The sequence below is a fragment of the Calypte anna genome, chromosome 1 (genome assembly GCF_003957555.1).
Source record: "Calypte anna isolate BGI_N300 chromosome 1, bCalAnn1_v1.p, whole genome shotgun sequence".
NCBI lineage: Eukaryota > Metazoa > Chordata > Aves > Apodiformes > Trochilidae > Calypte > Calypte anna.
In genome coordinates, this window is record NC_044244.1 from 52,014,969 (window position 1) to 52,035,287 (window position 20,319).

Genomic DNA, 20,319 nt, shown 5'->3' on the forward strand with positions numbered 1-20,319 from the left:
TGGAAAGGACCTCTGAGATTACTGAGTCCAACCACACACACACACACAGACAAACACCAAAAAAAAAAAGAAATCCCTGACCAAACACAAACGCCACACACACTCCACCAAATAACACCCACAAAAAAACCCAACAACCCCCCTGCAATCTCGGCCACTAGAGCATGCCCTGAAGTGCCACATCTACACGTTGCTCAAATGCCTCCAAGGGATGGTGACTCAATCACTTCCCTGGTCAGCCTGTTCCAGTGCCTCACCACTCTTTCCATGCATGTCTGCACCCCATGCACCTCATCTCTTGTGTCCCTGTTTCCCAAGGCCTCTGCTATTGCACCAGGACTCCATTTCTCTCCAGTGCATCCTTGTGCTGATCATAAATCTCTCATAATATGTGGAGTAGCTGCTTGTTACTGCTATTTATACAAAATGATGGATGTACCATGCACAGATAAACAGAAGTAAAACAAATTAGCCATAGACTCAGTCAGTTACAGAAACTGCTGTCACAGCTAACCAAGTAAAACAAAGGTAAAGAAAGAGTTTGAACAAAGTTCAAACAAAGCATGACTGACAAGCCTCAGGCCTTGCCAATTCCCTGCAAAGGTTGTGGCAAATCACAGGGTGTCACAGGGCTATGTGGTTACAACGTGCAAACCCCAAAAGCCATGAGAGCAGAGCTGTACAGAGTATCAAATAATCCATGAGGTCTGAGCAAATTTTAGAGCTTGATAGACTGGCATTTTTCCCTCTTTTGGGGTAGAAAACACAAGAATGCAAGATTTAGAGTCACAGTCATCTGACCTTTTAAACTAGAAGCTAGCTCCAAGTATGCTGCATATTTTTGCAAACAAAATCGCATTACATAGTGAGTGGTAGAAAACAAGGGTAGTGGCGTGGATAGTCAGGCACTGAAATTGTCTGCTTCTTTCTTTAAAAGCCTCTGATAAAATAAAATCCACAGCCCCTCCCTCCCCCGGCAAACAGACACCTGTCAAGTTTAGTTGGTTCTGCTTTGAGATAGATGATCTCTTGATAATCTTTCAGTTTTATTGTTCTCTATGACTAGTTGGCTTTTCTTTCTTTAAATAAAAACATCCTTGCACATTCTCAGAAGGGAATGCTTCTACTTCCTTTGTATTTCGATAGACTCTGCATACGATATATTGATGCATGTTTCCAGAAAGCCTCTTAACCAGGTTTAGCTTTTGCAAAGTTTAAGATTGGCCTTGTTTATTCCATTCTGCATTTTTTTAGCCATGTTATCCTGTATTATAGATAAAGAATTATTTATTTCACAATCACCTATATAAAATTATCACCAAAAAAATGAAGGTTGTGGTGCTTGGACTACTATCACTTACTGTATTTGTACATTTAACATACTTACAGATTATTTCTTTTTCTTTTAGAAAAATATCCATGCCTGAATTCTCCAGTCTGCATTTTGACAGTAATAAGCTATCTAGCATCTTTTCCTCTCCAGCCCTACCCAGCCTGTGTGGTTCTGATTTGACCTGACACCTCTTTAACATCAATAGACATAGGCCTCTCATTGATCATTTCCCCCAGAGCTGCAATGCCAAGCCATGACCTGGACAGGACATCTTGATATACAGAAAGGAGATCTCTAATCCTATACCATATTCTTAATGCTTAATTCAAGGTAAATTAGAGGTGGCAAGAATCTGTCTTGTTAATGCAGGATCACTTCCAACAGTGTAATACCTAGTATTTTGTCAAGGCTTTCCCTGAGGACCTAAAGACTGGGACTGACATCACTAAGTCTAAACAAAACACAGGCAAGGTTGATTCCTCTATGTAAAACTTAGGGTTTACCCCAAAATTTGCAGAGTTTTAGTTTTAGTCACAAGATAGACATGGCATTCAAAGAAGTGTACCAGACATTCGGACCAGAAGCAGCAGAAAGATGAGCAATAATTCCTTAAATACTAAAAAAAAATATAAATAATATATGTATATATATGTGTGTGTGTATTAATCTAATAACCTGAATTTTATTCTGCTATTCTTTTCTTTTGCTAGAGATATTACCCAATAGCTAAGAGTGGTTTTCAGAGACCTTTCAAGCAGGGAGAAAGGGGAGCAAAATCTGATGTGTGCAGCTAATTAGTATAAATTCCATGGGGGCCATTTGAAGGGCATGGCCTTTCCCTGAAATGGACTGAGATGGAATCTTCCTGTCACTTCCTCACAGAAAGGTTTTAATCAGATTTTGTTTTGGAAGCTGTGATCATTATTTCTGATGTGACTGAGGGAGCAGCTACAGTGAGAAGGCAAGGAAAGGCCATAATGATCTGTGGATTTGGGTAACATTGGGGACGTAATAGGTGTACAAGGGAGAAGAAAGTTTTTACCTTGTTAATACTTGGATTGCCTTTGAAACATTAAATATTCTTTCTCTCCCTCTTCACCTTCTTCTCTTCAACATGTATTTTCTACATTACAGGGGAAAAAACCCCTCAAACAATTGCTAGAGAAGGGAGAGATGAATACTATGTAGAAATTGCTGAATCTTTGCCCAGAAACATTCTGCAATTCTAGGAAGATTTTCAGGTGTGTCACAGTTTTAGTCTGGGACCAACTGGGAGTGGAATGATTCCATGGAAACTGGAAGGCATGGGGGTGCCTTCTTTCTTCTGAAAGAATGCAGGCATAAATGTACACTTAGATCTCTGGCTGATTCTTCCAGCAAGAATCCTGGAAGGCCAAATATCAGATTATTTTGCTCTCATTCTTAATGACAGGAAAACTGCCACCTTGAAAGTTCAGAGAATGCATAACTTCTCTATTTTACTCCAGTACAGTTGATTCACACATAAATTTTAATCAAAACCAAAACCAACTAACCAGAAACACTCCTACTGCAATTATGGATTAAAGTGCTTGGTGAGGATGAACAAACCAGCTGGATACTCAGCATTTTTACAGCACTGGGATACGATCTCCAGTGAGAAGAAATGCTGCTCAGGGTGGTGTGTATTACTGCCAGTCCCTGACCTGGAGCTGGAGATGTGCTGCTCAGCAGCAGAGCCTGGAAGAGGGAAGAAGGAGACTGCAATGCCTCAACTCTCTTGGCTGGTGTGAAATGTGATAGGGGTATGTAGGGTTATTTACTGCACAATGCCAGCTGAAAGCCAAATGAATGGTTAATGATCACAAAACCTTTTGAAGATATAGAATGTAGTTTACTCCCCAAAGCAGCACTTTGGGGTGGGAGATGATCTTCTGTTTGTTTAGCTTTTTTTTTTTTTTTTAATTTTATGAACTAGAAGGATAATGGGAAGAAGGTTGCTTACAGAGGCATTGACTGCTGCAGAGGCCGTTCAGTAGCAGCATCCCTCTCTGCATGTGCATTCTGTTCTGGTATACAAGCATACTTGGTGAAGGAATTTGTCCTTAAAGAACTGTCTGCCTAAGTGCTCTTCTGGAATAGATCGTGTGAAATAATGCAGTTTTCAAAAGCAGTGCCAGCTGGTTCCTCTATATAGTTAAGGCCGTGGGCACCCAGAATTAGACATTAGGTGCTTTGACAAATCATTTGATGTCTCAAATAGGGACCCTGTGAGCATTCCTGTGGTGTGCTGATAGTTTAGCTGTGGGTTTTGTTGGTTGGTTTCCTGGCTTGGCTAGCACAGACAGACACATGTGCAGGTGTCCTCCTGCATCTGGAGGGTGGGGGAGTTTTCAGAAGCACCTTGAAACCTTCTCAGATGATGCTCCCATCCTTTCTGCCATTTCAACCACCCTGCCCAGCCAGGCAGTGATCCCAAGGAGCAGCCAGGGAATCCTTCTGCTGACAGAAGTATGCCAGCATCTCCTTTATGTGCAGTGCTGTACTGAGTGTGCTACCAGAGGCGTCCTAGAGCAGGGGATTGCTTTCCACATACTGTCTCCAAGAAGGCTGCAGAAGTGTTCATATCCTAAAAATCACATTTCCCATCCTTCTAAAATGGCAGATTAAGTCATGTGTATGACTCAGCCTCATTTTCTTGTCCTGTGACTTCAGGCAAGTCATTTCTCTTCCAGCTTTTGGAAACAGATGCCCTCTGGCAGGTTTTGGCCATCCAGTCCTAAAAATGCCATGTGCCCCGTTTAGGAAGACGTGCGGATGGCACCCTGGAAAAATAAGGCTGAGCTGACTGAACTTCAAACCTACGCCACCCAGTGTTTTTGGGGGGTTTTTTGGGGGTTTTTTTTCTGTTTTTTTTTTTTTTCTTCTTTTTTAATTCTGCCTGCCTTTGCCAGCTGTAAGAGGAGGGTAACACCACCCTGCCTACCGATGGCAAGTATAGCAGTTGGTAAATTTTAGAAGATAAAAGCGACTGATGAAGACAATGAGTCAACCGTGTTTCAGCGCGGTGGCGGGGTGGTGGGAACAGAAAGAGAGGCGGGAAGGGAGCAGCCGCCATTCCTGTCAGGAGCCCGCTCGGAGCTGCCCGGGACGCAGCGGGGATCGCAGCGCCGCGTTTTGGCGGGAGGGCCCCTCCGCCTCCATCCCCAACCCCTGCGCCGGGTCCGTCCCCTCAGGAGGCGGCGGGAGGACGGGCTGGAGCTGCTGCAGCCGGAGAGGGGTTGGGGAGTTCGGTTCCAGCCCCCACAGGCACACAGGCTCAGGTTCTGAGGTGGTTGTGGGCGAGCTGTGTTGTAGTGATTGTTGTAATTTTGACGGGGAATGCAGGGTGCTCCACGGTGGGAGGTAGATTCTGCGGTGCCTCACTCTTTGGGAAGAGAAACTTAAATCCCTTGAAAAGGCAGCTGGCGAAGAAACGCCGAATAAATCCGTGTGTTGATAAGACATGATTAATCGTTTATTTTGCTCTGAGCCAACAGATGTGGAACTCCACCCCTCAGGGCAGGTCAGATCTCCCCCTAACCTGGGGCCTAAACTGCTCTGATCAGGTCAGCTGCCCCTTCCTTCAAAACCCACTCATTAAACCCAAAGCCAAGGCCAGCGAGGGGCCAGGTCCTGTCACACCGAAAATCTCCATTTGTTGAAAGAAGCACAACACACAGGCCTTGTACACCCATCCTCAGGAGTAGCTCCACAGGGCACTAACAGCAGGGCTGGGGCTCCTGAGGTGACACAACTGTGTTCTGTGTTTCTTCACAAAGGTCCTAATTTCTTCCAGGATTTGCTGTGTTATCTCAAGTCTATTCAACCTTTTATCTGGTTCACTGCAGGCAGCAGAAGCTGAAATCCTGTGCGCCTTTGGTGAGCCAAGACACCAGCAGCAAGGAGGATTCTCCACTAAGCAGGAGGATTTTGTTCATCCCTGAAGTTTTTGCTTGGGTGTGGTATAATTTCTTCATTTTCCTTTCTAGCCTGCAGGATACCATAGGTCTGGGTCTGCCTTATTTTTCTGCTGTGAGATACCAGTTGCCTAAGGATCAAGAGTATGATCCCATGACCTGTTTAGTCATGCCTGGAGTGCAGGATTATGTGCCTTTCAGGAGGATATTTTTAATGGAGAAGGGGATTGTAATACCATCGTAATGCCTTCTTACATGTTTTACTTCTTTCAGTATTTGAACCTGAGAGGTTTTTTTTAATCTCTTCAAGTATTTTTTTAATTAATGGTTTACTGTAGTTATTTTTTGGATTGACGTAAAACATGATGAGAAGGCATGATTTCTCATTCCACAGTTGTCAGGGTTCTGAAACAGAAACGAAATATATCCTAACACTAATAGAAACAACAGATTTAATAGGCATATTTCCATTAAATACTAACAGAAGGGATTCCTATCATGTTTTCACTCTAACACCAAGTAATATCATTATAAAATTATAATATTTTATTCCTCACTTTTCCCAGCCCCTGCATAGACAAGATTCTTGCAAGCAGACCTTAAGTATCCGTTTAGATGCTGACAAAATCTACTTGCATATACTTAATCTAAATTACCCTTTCCTCTGTTACATGCAGCCCATCTTGCAGTTTCATCATAAACCTGTCTTACATTTCATGTATTTTATTAACATAGATGAGCAAGAGACATACATAGACATCTGGATGAGGTAGTTTACAAAACCTCTGATCAGCCACAGCTACAACAGTGAAGACAAGCTCACCATTCAGATGGAAGCAACCTAACTATTTACAAACCCACAAAAGTGATACAGATAGTTTCAAGGCCATATTTTTAAGGAACTTACTTTGTATTAATTTTTCTTGCATTTACAAAATTTAAGGAGGTCATATTTTGCTTTTTATTTAAAACCATGATATAGGTAAGTGCCTGCTCTGACTTGAGGCCTTGTTTATAGGAAGTCACATAAAGAGTGGAGTGAAGCTGTAGTGGAGTACAGATATGACAAGTCCCATTAAATACACTCACTGTGCATATTTTTCCATAATAAAAGCCTCAGAATTTTATTATCCTTCTTTTACTCTGTTCATGCAAGCACACTTCTTACAGGCTTTATTTGCATGTCTTCAACATTTATTAAGTATTCTGAACTCGAGCAAGACTAAGGAGTCTGCTCAGTAGCAGTTTTTTATGGGCTTTATGTCACATAAAGATAAGGAAGTGAGATGTTGCATAACATTTCTCCTACCCATCCTGTCTGTAATTCTGCTGACTTTTGTTATAAAAATACAGACTGTCTTTTAACTTTCTTACCAGCATAAATTAATGATAAATAATTTAAAATGTTCCAAATTCACATTCTAACCCAACATTCCCACAAGGGAACGAGATCTCTTCATAATATCTAATAAGCCTGGCTTGGCCAAACTGGTTCATCAGAGAATAATGTAGTAGATTTTCTCCTTACGGTCTGGTAAGTCAGGTAATGAAGAGTTGGAAACATAATGGGCATTTAAATCTGTATGTGATGGCACACTGAGAAGGTTCTGTAGATCAAGGACTTCTTAAAAGACTTGTTTCTCTTTTACTGTCATTTACTTATTTATTGCCACCCCAATGTTTGCATTTCCATGTAGTGATCAATACTTTATTGCTGGCTCTTTCACAATGAAGGCCATGGAGGATCAAGTAGTCCAAGAAGAACCAGGATACCAGGATGATGAGGTAAATTTATGGTTCATTAGAAAATGAGTGCAGCAAATGTTGTTTGAGGACGTTCTGCTAGTATTATGAAATCCAAAGAGAGACAGGAGGTCCCCAAAGACCATCAGGGAGTTCAATGCTTTTAAAATTTTGTTCCAGTCTAATGCCAAGAAAATCTCATTCTCCTAATCCCTGTACAGCCTTGCTCTTCAAGTGCTCATCAAGAACCTTTCAAAAGCTGCTGTGCACAGTTTTTAATGGGATTATAATTTCTTTGTATTTTTGACTTTTACATTAAAAACAAGGGGACTATCAGCTAATTTTATGCTTTGAAGGAATGGTTATCATCCTGAAAATTCCAAGGAACTGTGGTAGAAAGAATCAAGATGATTTTCATCATAACACAAGTTTTATTAGCACAGCAAAGGATTGATTGCCTGTGAAAATACAGTTTAAAAAGGTGATAAGAAATGTGTAGACCTTCACGGCTCACTATGGCTTTGCTTATTTGGGCAGTCCAACAAGTTATATATTATTAGGGGAAAATAAATGTTTACAAATTTGAAACAGACAAATAATGAGATAATGTAATTACAAGAAAAACCAAAGAATTTTATTATTCTATTTTTTTTTTAGGAATCCCTTTTTCAGGATATTGACCTGCTACAGAAGCATGGAATTGTAAGTATTAGCAATGGCTTTACTGCACAGATTTGCCCACATAACACTATTTTAAGGTAATTTCTCCAAAAGCATATATACATTAATAAAAGTAACTGAATTTCCTTCTTGCAATAAATTCTAAATCAGCCATGTGAAGACAAATTTTGCCTTTGGTGATAAAACAGGTTTTCAGACAATCTAATTTCCATTACATTCCTATATGAAGTGGCAAGATATTCAAAGTACTTATCACCCAGTACTCTTGAAAACCAACTACTTGCTAATTTATTTGAAAACTGTGTGATAGATTACTTCCTTTTTCTGCCAGTCTTTGTAGTTACTCCTGCATTTTTGGTGCCTGTGAAATTACACTGTGACAATTGTTACTATACTATTTCCATCATGCTGGTGAAGGGAGAAGAGTGGGAGTGAGGAAAATATTAGTAGCTAGAGAAAAAGGTGGTTTGTTTTCTCCATAAAATATAAATTCCTAGAATTGCTATCATATCATCATTATTATAGCATAAATATAATAATAATAGTTATTATTTATTTATAAATTTTAAATTTTAAGTTTTAAAATTTTAAAATATATATATTTAAATAACTTTAAAATAATTATATATTTTAAAATATATATTTTTAAAATTTTAAATATATATATATAAATTTATAAATTTAAATTTAGATTTTATATATTATAAATATTTTTATTATTATTATCATTATTATTATTATTACACATTTATGTGGTAGACTGGTTTATGGATCAGAACCCTGTTAGGTCCAGTGTTACAGAAACAGAATAAAAAGTTGGGTTTGCCTGAAATAATGTAAGATTTAACTCTAATACAAATTACTATAGATGGCTACAGTTGAGGAGGACACAGTCACAATGAAACAAAGTCAGCACTATAGTTACCGGGTGTAATTGCTGTCAATTTTTTTTTCCTTGCAATTCATTAAAGGTTTTAAAGACAGTTCTGAAGAAGCACATGAGGTTGGAAGCTCAAACTATGGAGCAACATAGGAAAAATACAGTCTTGTGTTAAATAGAGACAGGATGTGGCACTCAGTGCCATAGTCCAGCAACCGCAACGGTGGTAAAAGGGTTGGACTCGATGATCTCTGAGGTCCCTTCCAACCCAGCCAATTCTATGATTCTATGAAATGTAATGAGTTGACCAAAGAGGCTGACCTTAAGAGCTGGAAGGGAGGTGTGCCAGCCTGTCAATAGTAAAAGGAGGCATTGTATGCAGAGAATAATACAAAGGTGTGAAAGACCTTGAAAATAAAAAATAATTACTTCGGTTGTTCTTCTGGCTTAATAAGGCTTTCTTGCTCCTTTTCTTTCTTTGTTTTTTTTTCCTTTCCAAGTGGTTATTACCACATCCCAAGAGAGCTTTTTGTTCTCAGCTGTGCCAGTTAAAATCTTTTTGTGAACATATGATGACCCATATCTGTTAATTTACTAAAAAAAAAAAAAATACTTTTGTGGGGTTCGAATTTCTTTTGTAGGAGTAGAGGGAGAAATATTTACTAGATATGGCAGTGTGACCACATAGGGAGTCAGACTAGCACAGCCTAAGGTGTGGTTTTATGTTCAAAAGCGTTTGGTAGGAGTTAAGGTGCTGTGCCCCCCACACTTTGCTGAATGCTCCTGCCTCTAGAGCGTGCTTTTCCTTCTTCTGGCACAGCTGCTTTTGCAGTGACCCTGAGAACTGGATTTATGAATCAATTAGCCCAAAATTTACCACAACAAAAAACACGTGCCTTACATTTTTAATTTGTAAATTCTCGGTCTGCTCCCTTTTCCACCTCAGAGGCACACAGCAGGGGCAAGGGCTGCAACATAGTGGTGTCCCCCAGGGACACCAGTACTGGGGCAGTTCTGTGTAATATTATCAACAATTTGGATGAGGGGACTGAGTGCACCCTCAGCAAGTTTGCAAGACATTAAATTGAGCAGGAGTTTTGATCTGCTTGAGGGTAGGAAGGTATTCCAGAGAGATCTGGACAGGTTAGATGGGTGGGCTGAGATCAATGGCTTAACAAAACCAAGTGCTGGGTCCTGCAATAACCCCAAGCAACACTACAGGCTTGGGAAAGCAGCCTGGTGGAGAAGGATCTGGGAGTACTGGTGGAGGGCAGGGCCCTCTTGGCCCTCTGGGCACACTGCTGGCTCACATTCAGCCAGCCATCCACCAGTCTACAGCCTACTCCAGCAGGATTAGGGAAGTGATTGTGCCCCTGTACTCGACCCTGGTGAGGCCACAGCTTGAGTATTCTGTTCAGTTCTGGGCAGCACAGTATAAGAAAGACATTGAGGTCCCGGAGTGTGTCCAGAGAAGAGCTATGAGGCTGGTGGGGAGTTTGGAGAGTATGTCGTACAAGGAGTAACTGAGGAAACTGGGGTTATTTAGTCTGAAGAAAAGAAGGCTTAGGGGAGATCTTCTTGCTCTCTATAACTACCTAAAGGGAGGTTGTAGGGAGGTCAGTGTTGGTCTCTTCTCCCAAGTAAATAGCAATAGGATGAGAGGAAATGATGAGAGAGTTTAAGTTGTGCCAAGGGAGGTTTAGGTTGGATATTAGGAAAAATTTCTTCACTGAAAGAGTGGTGAGGCATTGGAATGGGCTGCCCAGGGAGGTGGTGGAATGGGCTGCTCAGAGGTGCCATCCCTGGAGGTCTTCAAGAAGCATTTAGATGTGGAGCTTCAGGATATGGTTTAGTGGTTGTGGTAGTGGGATTATGGTTCAATGGTCTTGAAGGTCTTTTCCAACCATAATGAATCTATGATTCTATAAGCAGAGGATCAGGACAAGCAACTGGTATAAGGGGCAGTCATGTTGGTATGTAAAGCCAAGAGTACTGCTGAACACTTCATAGTATTCATAGAATCATGGAATTGTTTAGGTTGGAAAAGACCTTTAAAATCATAAAGTCTGCCACATTCACCACTAAGCCAACCGTGTCCATAAGTACCACATCTACACAGCTTTTAAATACTGGACTGTGACTCCACCACTTCCCTGGGTAGGCTCTGCCAGTGCCTCACAACCCTTTTGGGGGAGTGTTTTTTTCCTAATATCCAATCTAAACCTCACCTGGCACAACTTGAGGCCATTTCCTCTTGTCCTATCCTTTTTTACTTGGGAGAAGAGATCAGCTCCCACCTTGCTACAACCTCCTTTCAGGCAGCTGTGGAGAGTGATAAGGTCTCCCCTCAGCCTCCTTTTCTCCAGGCTAAACAACCTCAGTTCCCTCAGCTGCTATTACTAAAACTTGTGCTGTATACCCTACACCAGCTTTGTTATCCTTTCCTGGACATGCCCCAGGACCTCAATGTCCTTGTTTAACTACTGAACAGGAGCATTTGAGGAGGTGTATATTCTCGGACCTTGGTACATAAGTGGTAGGTGAAAGGTGTATCTGTGAGGGAAAGAACAAGAACTTCTATAACCAAGTCTACTACACAAAGACTTGTAATGCAGAACAGCCTTAAGGATGATGTGACTAGAGACAGAGGCACAGAAGGGATGCAGAGCAGGGGGTAATACTTGAAAAGTTTTGGACTTGAAAATGAAGATCTTTGCAGCAGTAGTCTGTTGTCTTAACAGAAAACCAGAATAAAACAGCTCATCCATTTTGTAGTGCTGGTTATTATATTCTTTTGGGTGGAAGAGTAATTTTTTTTTTACTGATTTTACCTCATCCACCTCTACTAATGTAATAATAAAACACCACATCACAGGATGAGAAATAAACTTCCCAGTGAACATGACTAATTTCTAACACAGATCACCTCCATTCTTATGTCCTATCTGCCCACAAACTCTCAATAAATAGATGATACATTCAGTTCATAGGTTTTTTTCAAGGAAAAAATTTGGCTGGAAATGGTAAATTGGAATATTATCCCAAACCTTTCCCATAGTATGTTTTCTTGTGAGTAATCTGTTGCTTGCCTTTAAGTTTTTAGTGATGTCAGGATCGTAACAGAGGATTGAGTGAGAGGAGGAAAAATCTGTCAGTAGGGCACTGACTGAAGCCATCCTGTACCTAATTAATGAAAAGCTACTAAATTCATTCCAGCCTAATGCATCAGTCAGATCTTGGGGACAAGTTTGTTTTAAATTAGACATACTGTGAACCTGAAGAAACAGCACAGCAGTTAGCCTCTGATGATCTTCATGAGTCAGCTCCCAGTTATCCAGGATGAGATTATCTGTAAACCAGATAATCTGTGCTAAGGGATGAAGGACAGATTGAGTGTTACAGATTTTTGTAGGTCTGGCTCCATGCTATCTGAAATAATCTGCACTATTTCCTTACCACCAGCCTGGATCTCGAAAGACTGGTGCTGAACAGGGATAAATAAATGCAATTGCACCCAACATCCCCTGCTCTCAAAAACACCAGGATGTCTCTGCACCATGATCCCTCACACCACTGTTACTCAAACTTTTCTGTTGCTGGTGTCATAATGAAGAGTACTGTAAATCTAGTTCTTTCTTGGGTAAAATACACATACATATGAGCATATAATATAATATAATATATTTCAAATATTTACTTCGCATTCTAGTTGTTAACTCTCACAAATACTCATGGAAGTGAACTTTCTTCACAGAATGTAGCAGATATTAAAAAACTGAAGTCAGTTGGGATCTGCACAATCAAAGGAATCCAGATGACCACAAGACGGGCACTGTGCAATGTAAAAGGGCTTTCAGAGGCCAAAGTGGACAAGATTAAAGAAGCTGCAAACAAGCTTATTGTAAGCCAATCCCTTTCCTGATAGTTTAAACTTATGATGGCCTTTCCAAAATGCTGTGCAGCATTTCTCTCAATAGATTCTTTCACCACATACTTTTGAAAATTACTCTGCTTGTTACTCTAAAGGAAAAGTACTTGATACTCTACAACAACTAGAGAAATGTTGTGGTACTACCCAACCTATGTAAATGAGGTTGAGTGGAGAGAGATATTGCACTTCATGGGATATTGCACTTTACCCTCAGGTTGAAGCTTAGGTAAACCTCTCATGTTCTCTTTGGTCTTCGTTAGGAACCAGGCTTCTTGACTGCCTTTGAGTACAGTGAAAAGCGGAAGATGGTATTTCATATTACTACTGGCAGCCAGGAGTTTGAGTAAGCTGATCTCTGTTAGTCCAAGTTGTTCCAGTAATTTTATTTATTGTCTTTACTGAGACACAAAAATTCAAAGGAACACATATCCAGCTAGGACATGGAGGTTGTCTTGCATTTGGAGCTACTGCTGGCTCAAATGCTGCCTGCATCAGTGAGCAACAAAACCAACTCATTTTCTGGGGGGGAACTGGACTTTTTGCAGTCATTCTAAATAAACAGAGTTTCTATCTAGAAAACTTGAACATATCAGCATATTTTTCATCTAGTCAAAACAACCCCCTGTCTCACATCAAAATTGTAAGTCTTCAAGACCCTCCTTGAGATATTTTTATGGATTATCTTTTCAAAGATATTTTCACTTTTCTTTCCAATATTAATTCCTACAGATCTTTCTCTTGCACACAAAAAGGAACATTGAGACAGAGAGGATTCTTTATGAATCAGTGATCATTTGGTGCTCTGCACTTAATGAATCAAGAGAGGGATTTTGGGGCAGAAACAGTTTTTCTTAAAGTATCAAAATTTATCTTTTTTTACTTTCATCTGGGGATTTTGCAGGTTTAACTATATCATAATTCTCTCCCTTTCTCCAGTAAACTTCTGGGTGGTGGGATTGAAAGCATGGCAATCACTGAGGCCTTTGGAGGTAAGAAAACCACATTAAATGAGTATTGCTGAACAACAAATTGCAACTTAATTCAGATATAAAATGAAGCGGGATTACTTCTAACAAACTTACCATGTTGTACTCATAAAGCTGAGTATTTGCTTGAGTGTAGGAAGAAAAAAAAAACTTCTTTAATGTTTTCCTATTTTTGCTCTTCATTTGCTTACAGACTAAATTTCAGCTGAGTAATCATGAGGCATGCTCATTCCATCCAACACGCCATTATTAATACTAACGTGTTGCATAGGATTTTCCTGATGCAGTCTCTGTTCCTTTCCAGAAACAAAACTGCCACAAAAGATACTTTATTTACGCACTCTGAGGATACATTGCATTTCATATAAGATTTTGAAATCAAAATTAAGCAGCTATTACAGTAAAATTTATCAGTTTGGGGTTAATGCTGTGGTAACAATGAGAGCACGTAAACCCCAGTATTCTTTAGAAAAGGTAAACTGCAGACTGACGTGGTTTGGTATAATGAGATTAATGAATTCAAAAGCTTCTGCTTGGTCTTTTTACTGAAAATGCAACTCTGCTGGGACAGTGAAATCAACAATTTGTTTCCCTCTTCTCAAATAACATTTTGGCACAAGTACCATGTGCTATTTGACTTCTACACAGAAATGAAAAAAATTCTTAGCAGTCTAGCATGATCAAATGAGAGCATTGCTGATTTTGTTTTTCATGTAATACACTTCTACTTCACAGAATATGATTTGTAAGTTGGGATTAAATGATTTTAAAAGGAGGAGATAGAGGTGAATTTTGTAAGTAAGAGTGTTTCAGACTTCAGTAACTCCTGAACCTGCCAAACTCAGAAAAATAAATCCTCATGCTTTTTCTTAATTTTTTTTTTTTCTTCTTTATTTAACAGAGTTTCGGACAGGCAAAACCCAGCTGTCACACACCCTTTGTGGTAGGTGCTCTGCCTTAAAACAGGGAGCCAATTCTTCTCAGTGAAACCATTCTTTACAACTATATCAATTAAACACATGGAGATAAGTCAGAATCGTTTAGCTCTAGAAATACAATGAAACAGACCTGGTGACTTTAACCTCCATTAATCATGTAAATGATTACTTTTTAATACTGCTCACATCAATGTAAGTTTTGCCACAAGGAGAGACAAGTTATTAGACTAAGAGAAACCAGTGAAATACTCCATCTAGAAAAGCAGAGCACACATGCAGGCTACAGGTGGGCAGTTTATAGATGGACAGGAGCACTGCCCAGAAAAGGGCAAAGGCAAGATTCTTTCTCAGAAACTCTTTTAATTTCCTGGTTTCAAGAGGTTCTGCTGAATATGACATTCTGAAAGGGCACTGAAAGGAAACTACTGGCTGACAGCATCCGGATAAACAAAGACTTTGGCAGTCACCGTCTTCAGGCAGTGCCAAATACAGCATGACTGATTTCCCAGTGATACCTCTCATTGTGTAAATAGTAGTAAATAATAACTGTTGTAACTATTAATGCTGCTGAAATATAGTTACCAGACACCGGATAAGCAAGCATTTCCTTAATTGACCTCCTACATTATAATGGGAATTATGGTGCCTTCAGGAAAAAATAAGGCCTCTCCCATTTCATACAGCCCAATGGTCAGCAGAGTCATACTCTCTTGCATGAATGATTACAGCTGAAGGAATTGAGTATTTTAGCTTATTCACTTCAGAGAGACTGAACGTGCAGTCAGTAACTATTCACAGGATTAGAAAAGAAAAATTAATATCCAAAGGATTTTCAATCATATAAGTTACAGCAGGGAAAAAACCCCTACTAAATCAATGCCGTTTATTCGCACAGAGGATTAAGTTGGATGCATTGTGTGTGAGAACTTTTTAATAATATCCTTGCCTATTTTCAACAGAAAATATACAGATTTAGTAGTGGCATTGAGTAAAATATAATTGTGACACCATTCCTTAAATCTCATCCCCAATCAAGAAAAGTGACTCGAGTTTCTTCTCAAGCTGGCAGTAAGACTTGAGATACTCATGATTTTCACAAAACTTGTGATTCTTTGTGATATGGATAAGCTGTCATATTTTATTAAAAAATAATAAGAAAGGGAGTAAGAAAATATTTTTCCTGCTTTTTCATTTTGATCTTCTATGATTCACTATAGTCACAGCTCAACTTCCAGGACCAAGTGGCTACACAGGTGGAAAGATTATCTTCATCGATACTGAAAACACTTTGTATCTTTTGGACTGTTGAAAGCTACAGCTACAATGAGCTGCAGAGACAGTTCCTTTTGTTATAAGCAAGGAGGAGACTCCAGGTAGCTTCTTACATGTAAAACATTATGACTGACACAGAAAGTCTGGAGAGCACAGTATGTAGTGGGCCACAAGGCTGTGACTTTTTTCTGTCATTTAATGTAATCCAGCCTGGAAAAATTAGACTTAGGATACAGATTTTATTTTAACTGGGTTTTTTGAGATCTAATATGCCTTCTTCATAATGATACATGTGATAGAAGCTTTTCTATTTACTTCAAAAGAAATTCATCTAAGTACTAAACACTATTTTAAGCACTGTATCTGTGGTAGACTGTGTATAAATAGGTTTTGCTCACAGCTAGATTCCTAGAACACAGAAACCCATATGTCAAACTTCCCACCTCAGACTCTCAACACAAAACAATTACCATCATGAGCCCTCAACTATCTTTAGGGCATGTGGGACTGTGTGAAAATAAGAAGTCAGTGTTCTGTAGGATCAAAATAAATACTCTTCTTTGGTTTTCCGTAGTTCTATTTTGGAATGGAGTTATATTCTTCTCAGAACATGGCATGTACAAAGATAAATCCTTAACCTTGAGCAATGTCAGCCGACCAGACCGTCTTCGTGACATCGCCGATCGCTTCAATGTTGACCACGATGCTGTTCTTGACAACGTGCTCTATGCACGTGCATATACGAGTAAGGCCATTACTGCAACTCCCACGGTATCTGTGGTTTTTTCTCTAAGGTTCCCATTTTAGTTCTCAGTTTATTAACTGAGCCTGTGCACCGAGGATCATGACAAATGTTTTGTCTCTAACAGAAGAAGTTACAGGTTTGCTTCAGTTTTCTGTTTCTGATGCTGTGCCTCAAGTGGAAGTCTTTTATGAATCAGTGTATTTCAGCTCAGCTGAAATACATAAAGCTTTGCACTTTGCCTCAAAATTAAGCAAACCCTGCCATGTATATGAGTGGCAACATAGCATATTAATAAGAGAAGCACCAATTAATGTAACCATGATTTCCTGAATGTAATCTAATTCTACAAATGCTGTGGAAAAATTCTCTATGATGCTATGAATGGAACTTTACAGTGACTGCTCCAGAACACTTGGTCTCAAAATGCTGCATTCAAGGAAATTCTAAACAGGACTTCTGAGAGTACAATGTGAATATGAATAAAATGATTAATACATTTTTCAGGTATCATTTAATTCAACATTAAATTTGAAAGTTTATATTGCTTTTAATTTCTTAACAACAACAAAAAAGTTGTCTTCATGCTGAGCTTTGTTGTGAAGATTTTCACAAAGAAGTTTTGATAGCCTGGCAAGTGGAAACCAAAACCAGCAGAAACACAGGCACTGCTGGTTACTGTAGATGTAGGTTGTTATTGGGCACTGGATTTAAAACTGGGCAGTGAAAACATAAACAGTGTAGGCACCTAAACTGGAATTTTAAAACTCAGGGTTTTGTTGCTTCAAAGCCCTTTCTGGTCCTAATTTCACTTGGCAACTGTACTTCCCACCAGGTGAACATCAGATGGAACTGCTTGACTATGTAGCAGCCAAGTTCCATGAGGAAGCTGGTATCTTCAAACTATTGGTATAAGACTGATTTTTTTTTTTTTTTTATGCAGAGCAGGTTTTTCTATTTTTTTCATTGTATTTACTTATCTAGTATGTTTACAATGCAGATCATTGACTCCATAATGGCACTTTTCCGTGTGGATTTCAGTGGTCGTGGAGAGTTGGCTGAGCGACAACAGAAACTCGCTCAGATGCTGTCAAGGCTCCAAAAAATATCAGAAGGTAAGAAAAACATTGCAAAATTTGGAAAACATGGACTGGAATTACTGCAACAGTAGCTGTTGGTAGCACAGTTACCCACTAGTCCAAGTGTATTAGCAATCAGGCACTGGCCCAGGAATCTTTCATAGAATCATAGAATTGGCTGGGTTGGAAGGGACCTCAGAGATCATCAAGTCCAACCCTTGATCCACTACCGCTGCAGTTACCAGACTATGGCACTGAGTGCCACATCCAGTCTCTTTTGAAATATCTCCAGGGATGGAGAATCCACTACTTCCCTGGGCAGCCCATTCCAATGCCTGATCACCCTCTCCGTAAAGAAATTCTTTCTAATGTCCAACCTCAACCTCCCCTGGCACAACTTAAGACCATGCCCTCTTGTCTTGCTGAGAGAAAAGAGGGAAAAGAGACCAACCTGGGAAAAGAGACCAACCTCCACCTGGCTACCCCCTCCTTTCAGGGAGTTGTAGAGAGTGATTTATGCTTTATGCTTCTGTCAGTTACCAAAAAGATCAAACTGATAATATATAATTGCAGGATAACTTTAGAGCTATTCAACATTTAGAGTTTTCCTAGAAATACTCTGAAGAGAGGTCCTGAATGAGAGAATAGGTTGTAGAACTGGACAAATATCCAGGAAGAGAAATTTGTCTTCCTCAAATTTTGACAGTTGAAATACACCAGAAACGTGAAGAACAGAAAAAAAAGATGAAGGCAGAGAGAGAGGGAAAAAAGGTGGGCCCATTGCCACGTTCGCAGTATTTTGCAATGCTCTGAGGGACGATGATAGGATGAAGAGGGTTCCCCCTCTTTGGAATGTCTCAGAAATGTTGATGAGGAATGAGTCAGTGTGATTTTTTTCATGTAGTTAAAAAAAAAATACAAAGGGAGGAAGAGGGGCTGAAGGCAGGGACCCAAAAGAGATGGGAATTCATAAAGACTTGCTCAGTGGAATTCTGAAAAGTCCTTGGTTTTGGCATAAGTATTACAGCTGAAGCCCCACAGTAGCTAATTTAGGCTGTGTCCTGATTAACTCAAGCCATCAGACATAGAGAATTGCTTCTCTTTCATTTGAAAATTGAAGTGCTTCAGCAGTAACCTTGCTTTTACCACGGATGGGAGAATATTTTTGAATACTAATTGGATATAATCCACCTTCTTTGCATTGTTTTCTATTATAGAATATAATGTGGCTGTGTTTGTGACCAATCAGATGACTGCTGATCCAGGAGCCACCATAACGTAAGAAACCTCTTTGCATTACATACATAACAGAGATGAGAACTGAGATAGTACAGAGCAACAAGAGGCCAGGCAATAAACGTTTGAATTAGTCATCGGTACCTCTAGTATGATGAGTCATTCATAGATGACACCTATAGGTTTCTCTCCGTTTTTGTAACGTTGTAATGAAGTTGTCTCTCATTTTGTAATGAGCCTGGCATGATTGGCTTCTGTCACTGAATGAAGAGAACAAACTGTAAAAAGCATTGAAAAAGCACCTCATTTTCTTTTGGAGCAGCTCATGTATGAAGTTTTAGGTGTGTACTTCCTGAGCCTCTTGAATTTAACGAGAGGAGAATTATGCCAGCATTGAGCATTTGTACATCCTACCTTGAGGCAAGCGTGTTAAAGTCCTTTTTATTACACATTTACCTATTTCTTATTCATTACTGAATTCAATGTGCCTTGTCTTGACAGTTAATGACAATATTAACCTATGGAATTTGTGCAGTGAATCATGACAATTTTCTTGCTGATTTAGCTTTCAGGCAGACCCAAAAAAGCCCATTGGGGGCCACATCCTTGCTCATGCTTCAACTACCAGGATTAGCTTGAGGAAAGGGAGAGGGGAGCTGCGTATTGCAAAGATTTATGACAGGTAAATAACCTTTCCTTCGCAGGAAGGAAGCTGTGTGACAGCTTATGAGCAATAAGGTGGCAGTTCATGGTACTGAAAGTTAACAGCTTGACAACCAGTTCCATAGCTTAACTAATCGTGTTTCTGATTGTTGGGAGAAAATCTGAAAGGACAAACTAATTAACAGATTTAAATGTCTTGAATATTGCATACAATAAGTTACATGCTCTTTCATCATAAATCCTACTAGACGCTCATCTCTTAAAGGAGACACTCAAATGGCTTGGTGACACTTGTGGTTCCATGGCAGGAAAATCCCAGAGCTGTTAAATTACTAAGTTTTGCTTGCACAATAAATAATATCACTTTACTTGGTAACCTGTGGCTGACATGAGTCATTAAAAATTGCACTAGTGGAACTGGGTGGTGAGACCAGTGCTTCTGATCAGGAACTGAGAAGTTAAAAGAGAAGTTTGCACAGAGAGAACCTTTTCTTCTCCTGCACCTTCTCAATCCCCCTCCCATATGTTTGTCATCTTCCAAGTAGTGAAGTTTATATATTTTTTATCTTGGTAATATTGATCACATCTTACCGTTGGCACATAGATGTAAGGATGTGGAAGTTGCTTATACTTACGGGTTGCTTACACTTACAAAATTTTGGGGACTGTTTCACAACTGCATTTAACATGAGGAAACACGTAAGTTTGGGTTGGTTTTTTTCCCACAGCCCTGAGATGCCTGAAAATGAAGCCACATTTGCAATAACTGCTGGAGGGATTGGGGATGCCAAAGAATAGCTAGAAAACCAACATCACTACAGCTGAAAACCACCTGGGCAGTTGAGATGAAGATTTGTGCAAGGCAGCCAGCTGCCTGGCTGCATTTCTATCTGTTGG

The 20,319-nt window shown here is 39.7% G+C and overlaps 1 protein-coding gene across 1 annotated transcript; it reads left to right on the plus strand.

The window, feature by feature from the left end:
• The first annotated feature begins 6,972 nt into the window (after positions 1–6,972).
• On the plus strand, positions 6,973–20,255 carry DMC1 (DNA meiotic recombinase 1). Its single transcript, XM_008496144.2, has 13 exons — positions 6,973–7,056; positions 7,672–7,716; positions 12,330–12,476; positions 12,767–12,849; positions 13,443–13,495; positions 14,394–14,435; positions 15,648–15,720; positions 16,356–16,447; positions 17,280–17,353; positions 17,445–17,559; positions 18,741–18,801; positions 19,325–19,441; positions 20,151–20,255. Exons 1-13 carry the CDS (start codon positions 7,000–7,002, stop codon positions 20,218–20,220), a joined length of 1,029 nt encoding a protein of 342 aa, XP_008494366.2. The 5' UTR covers positions 6,973–6,999; the 3' UTR covers positions 20,221–20,255.
• Positions 20,256–20,319: the final 64 nt, after the last annotated feature.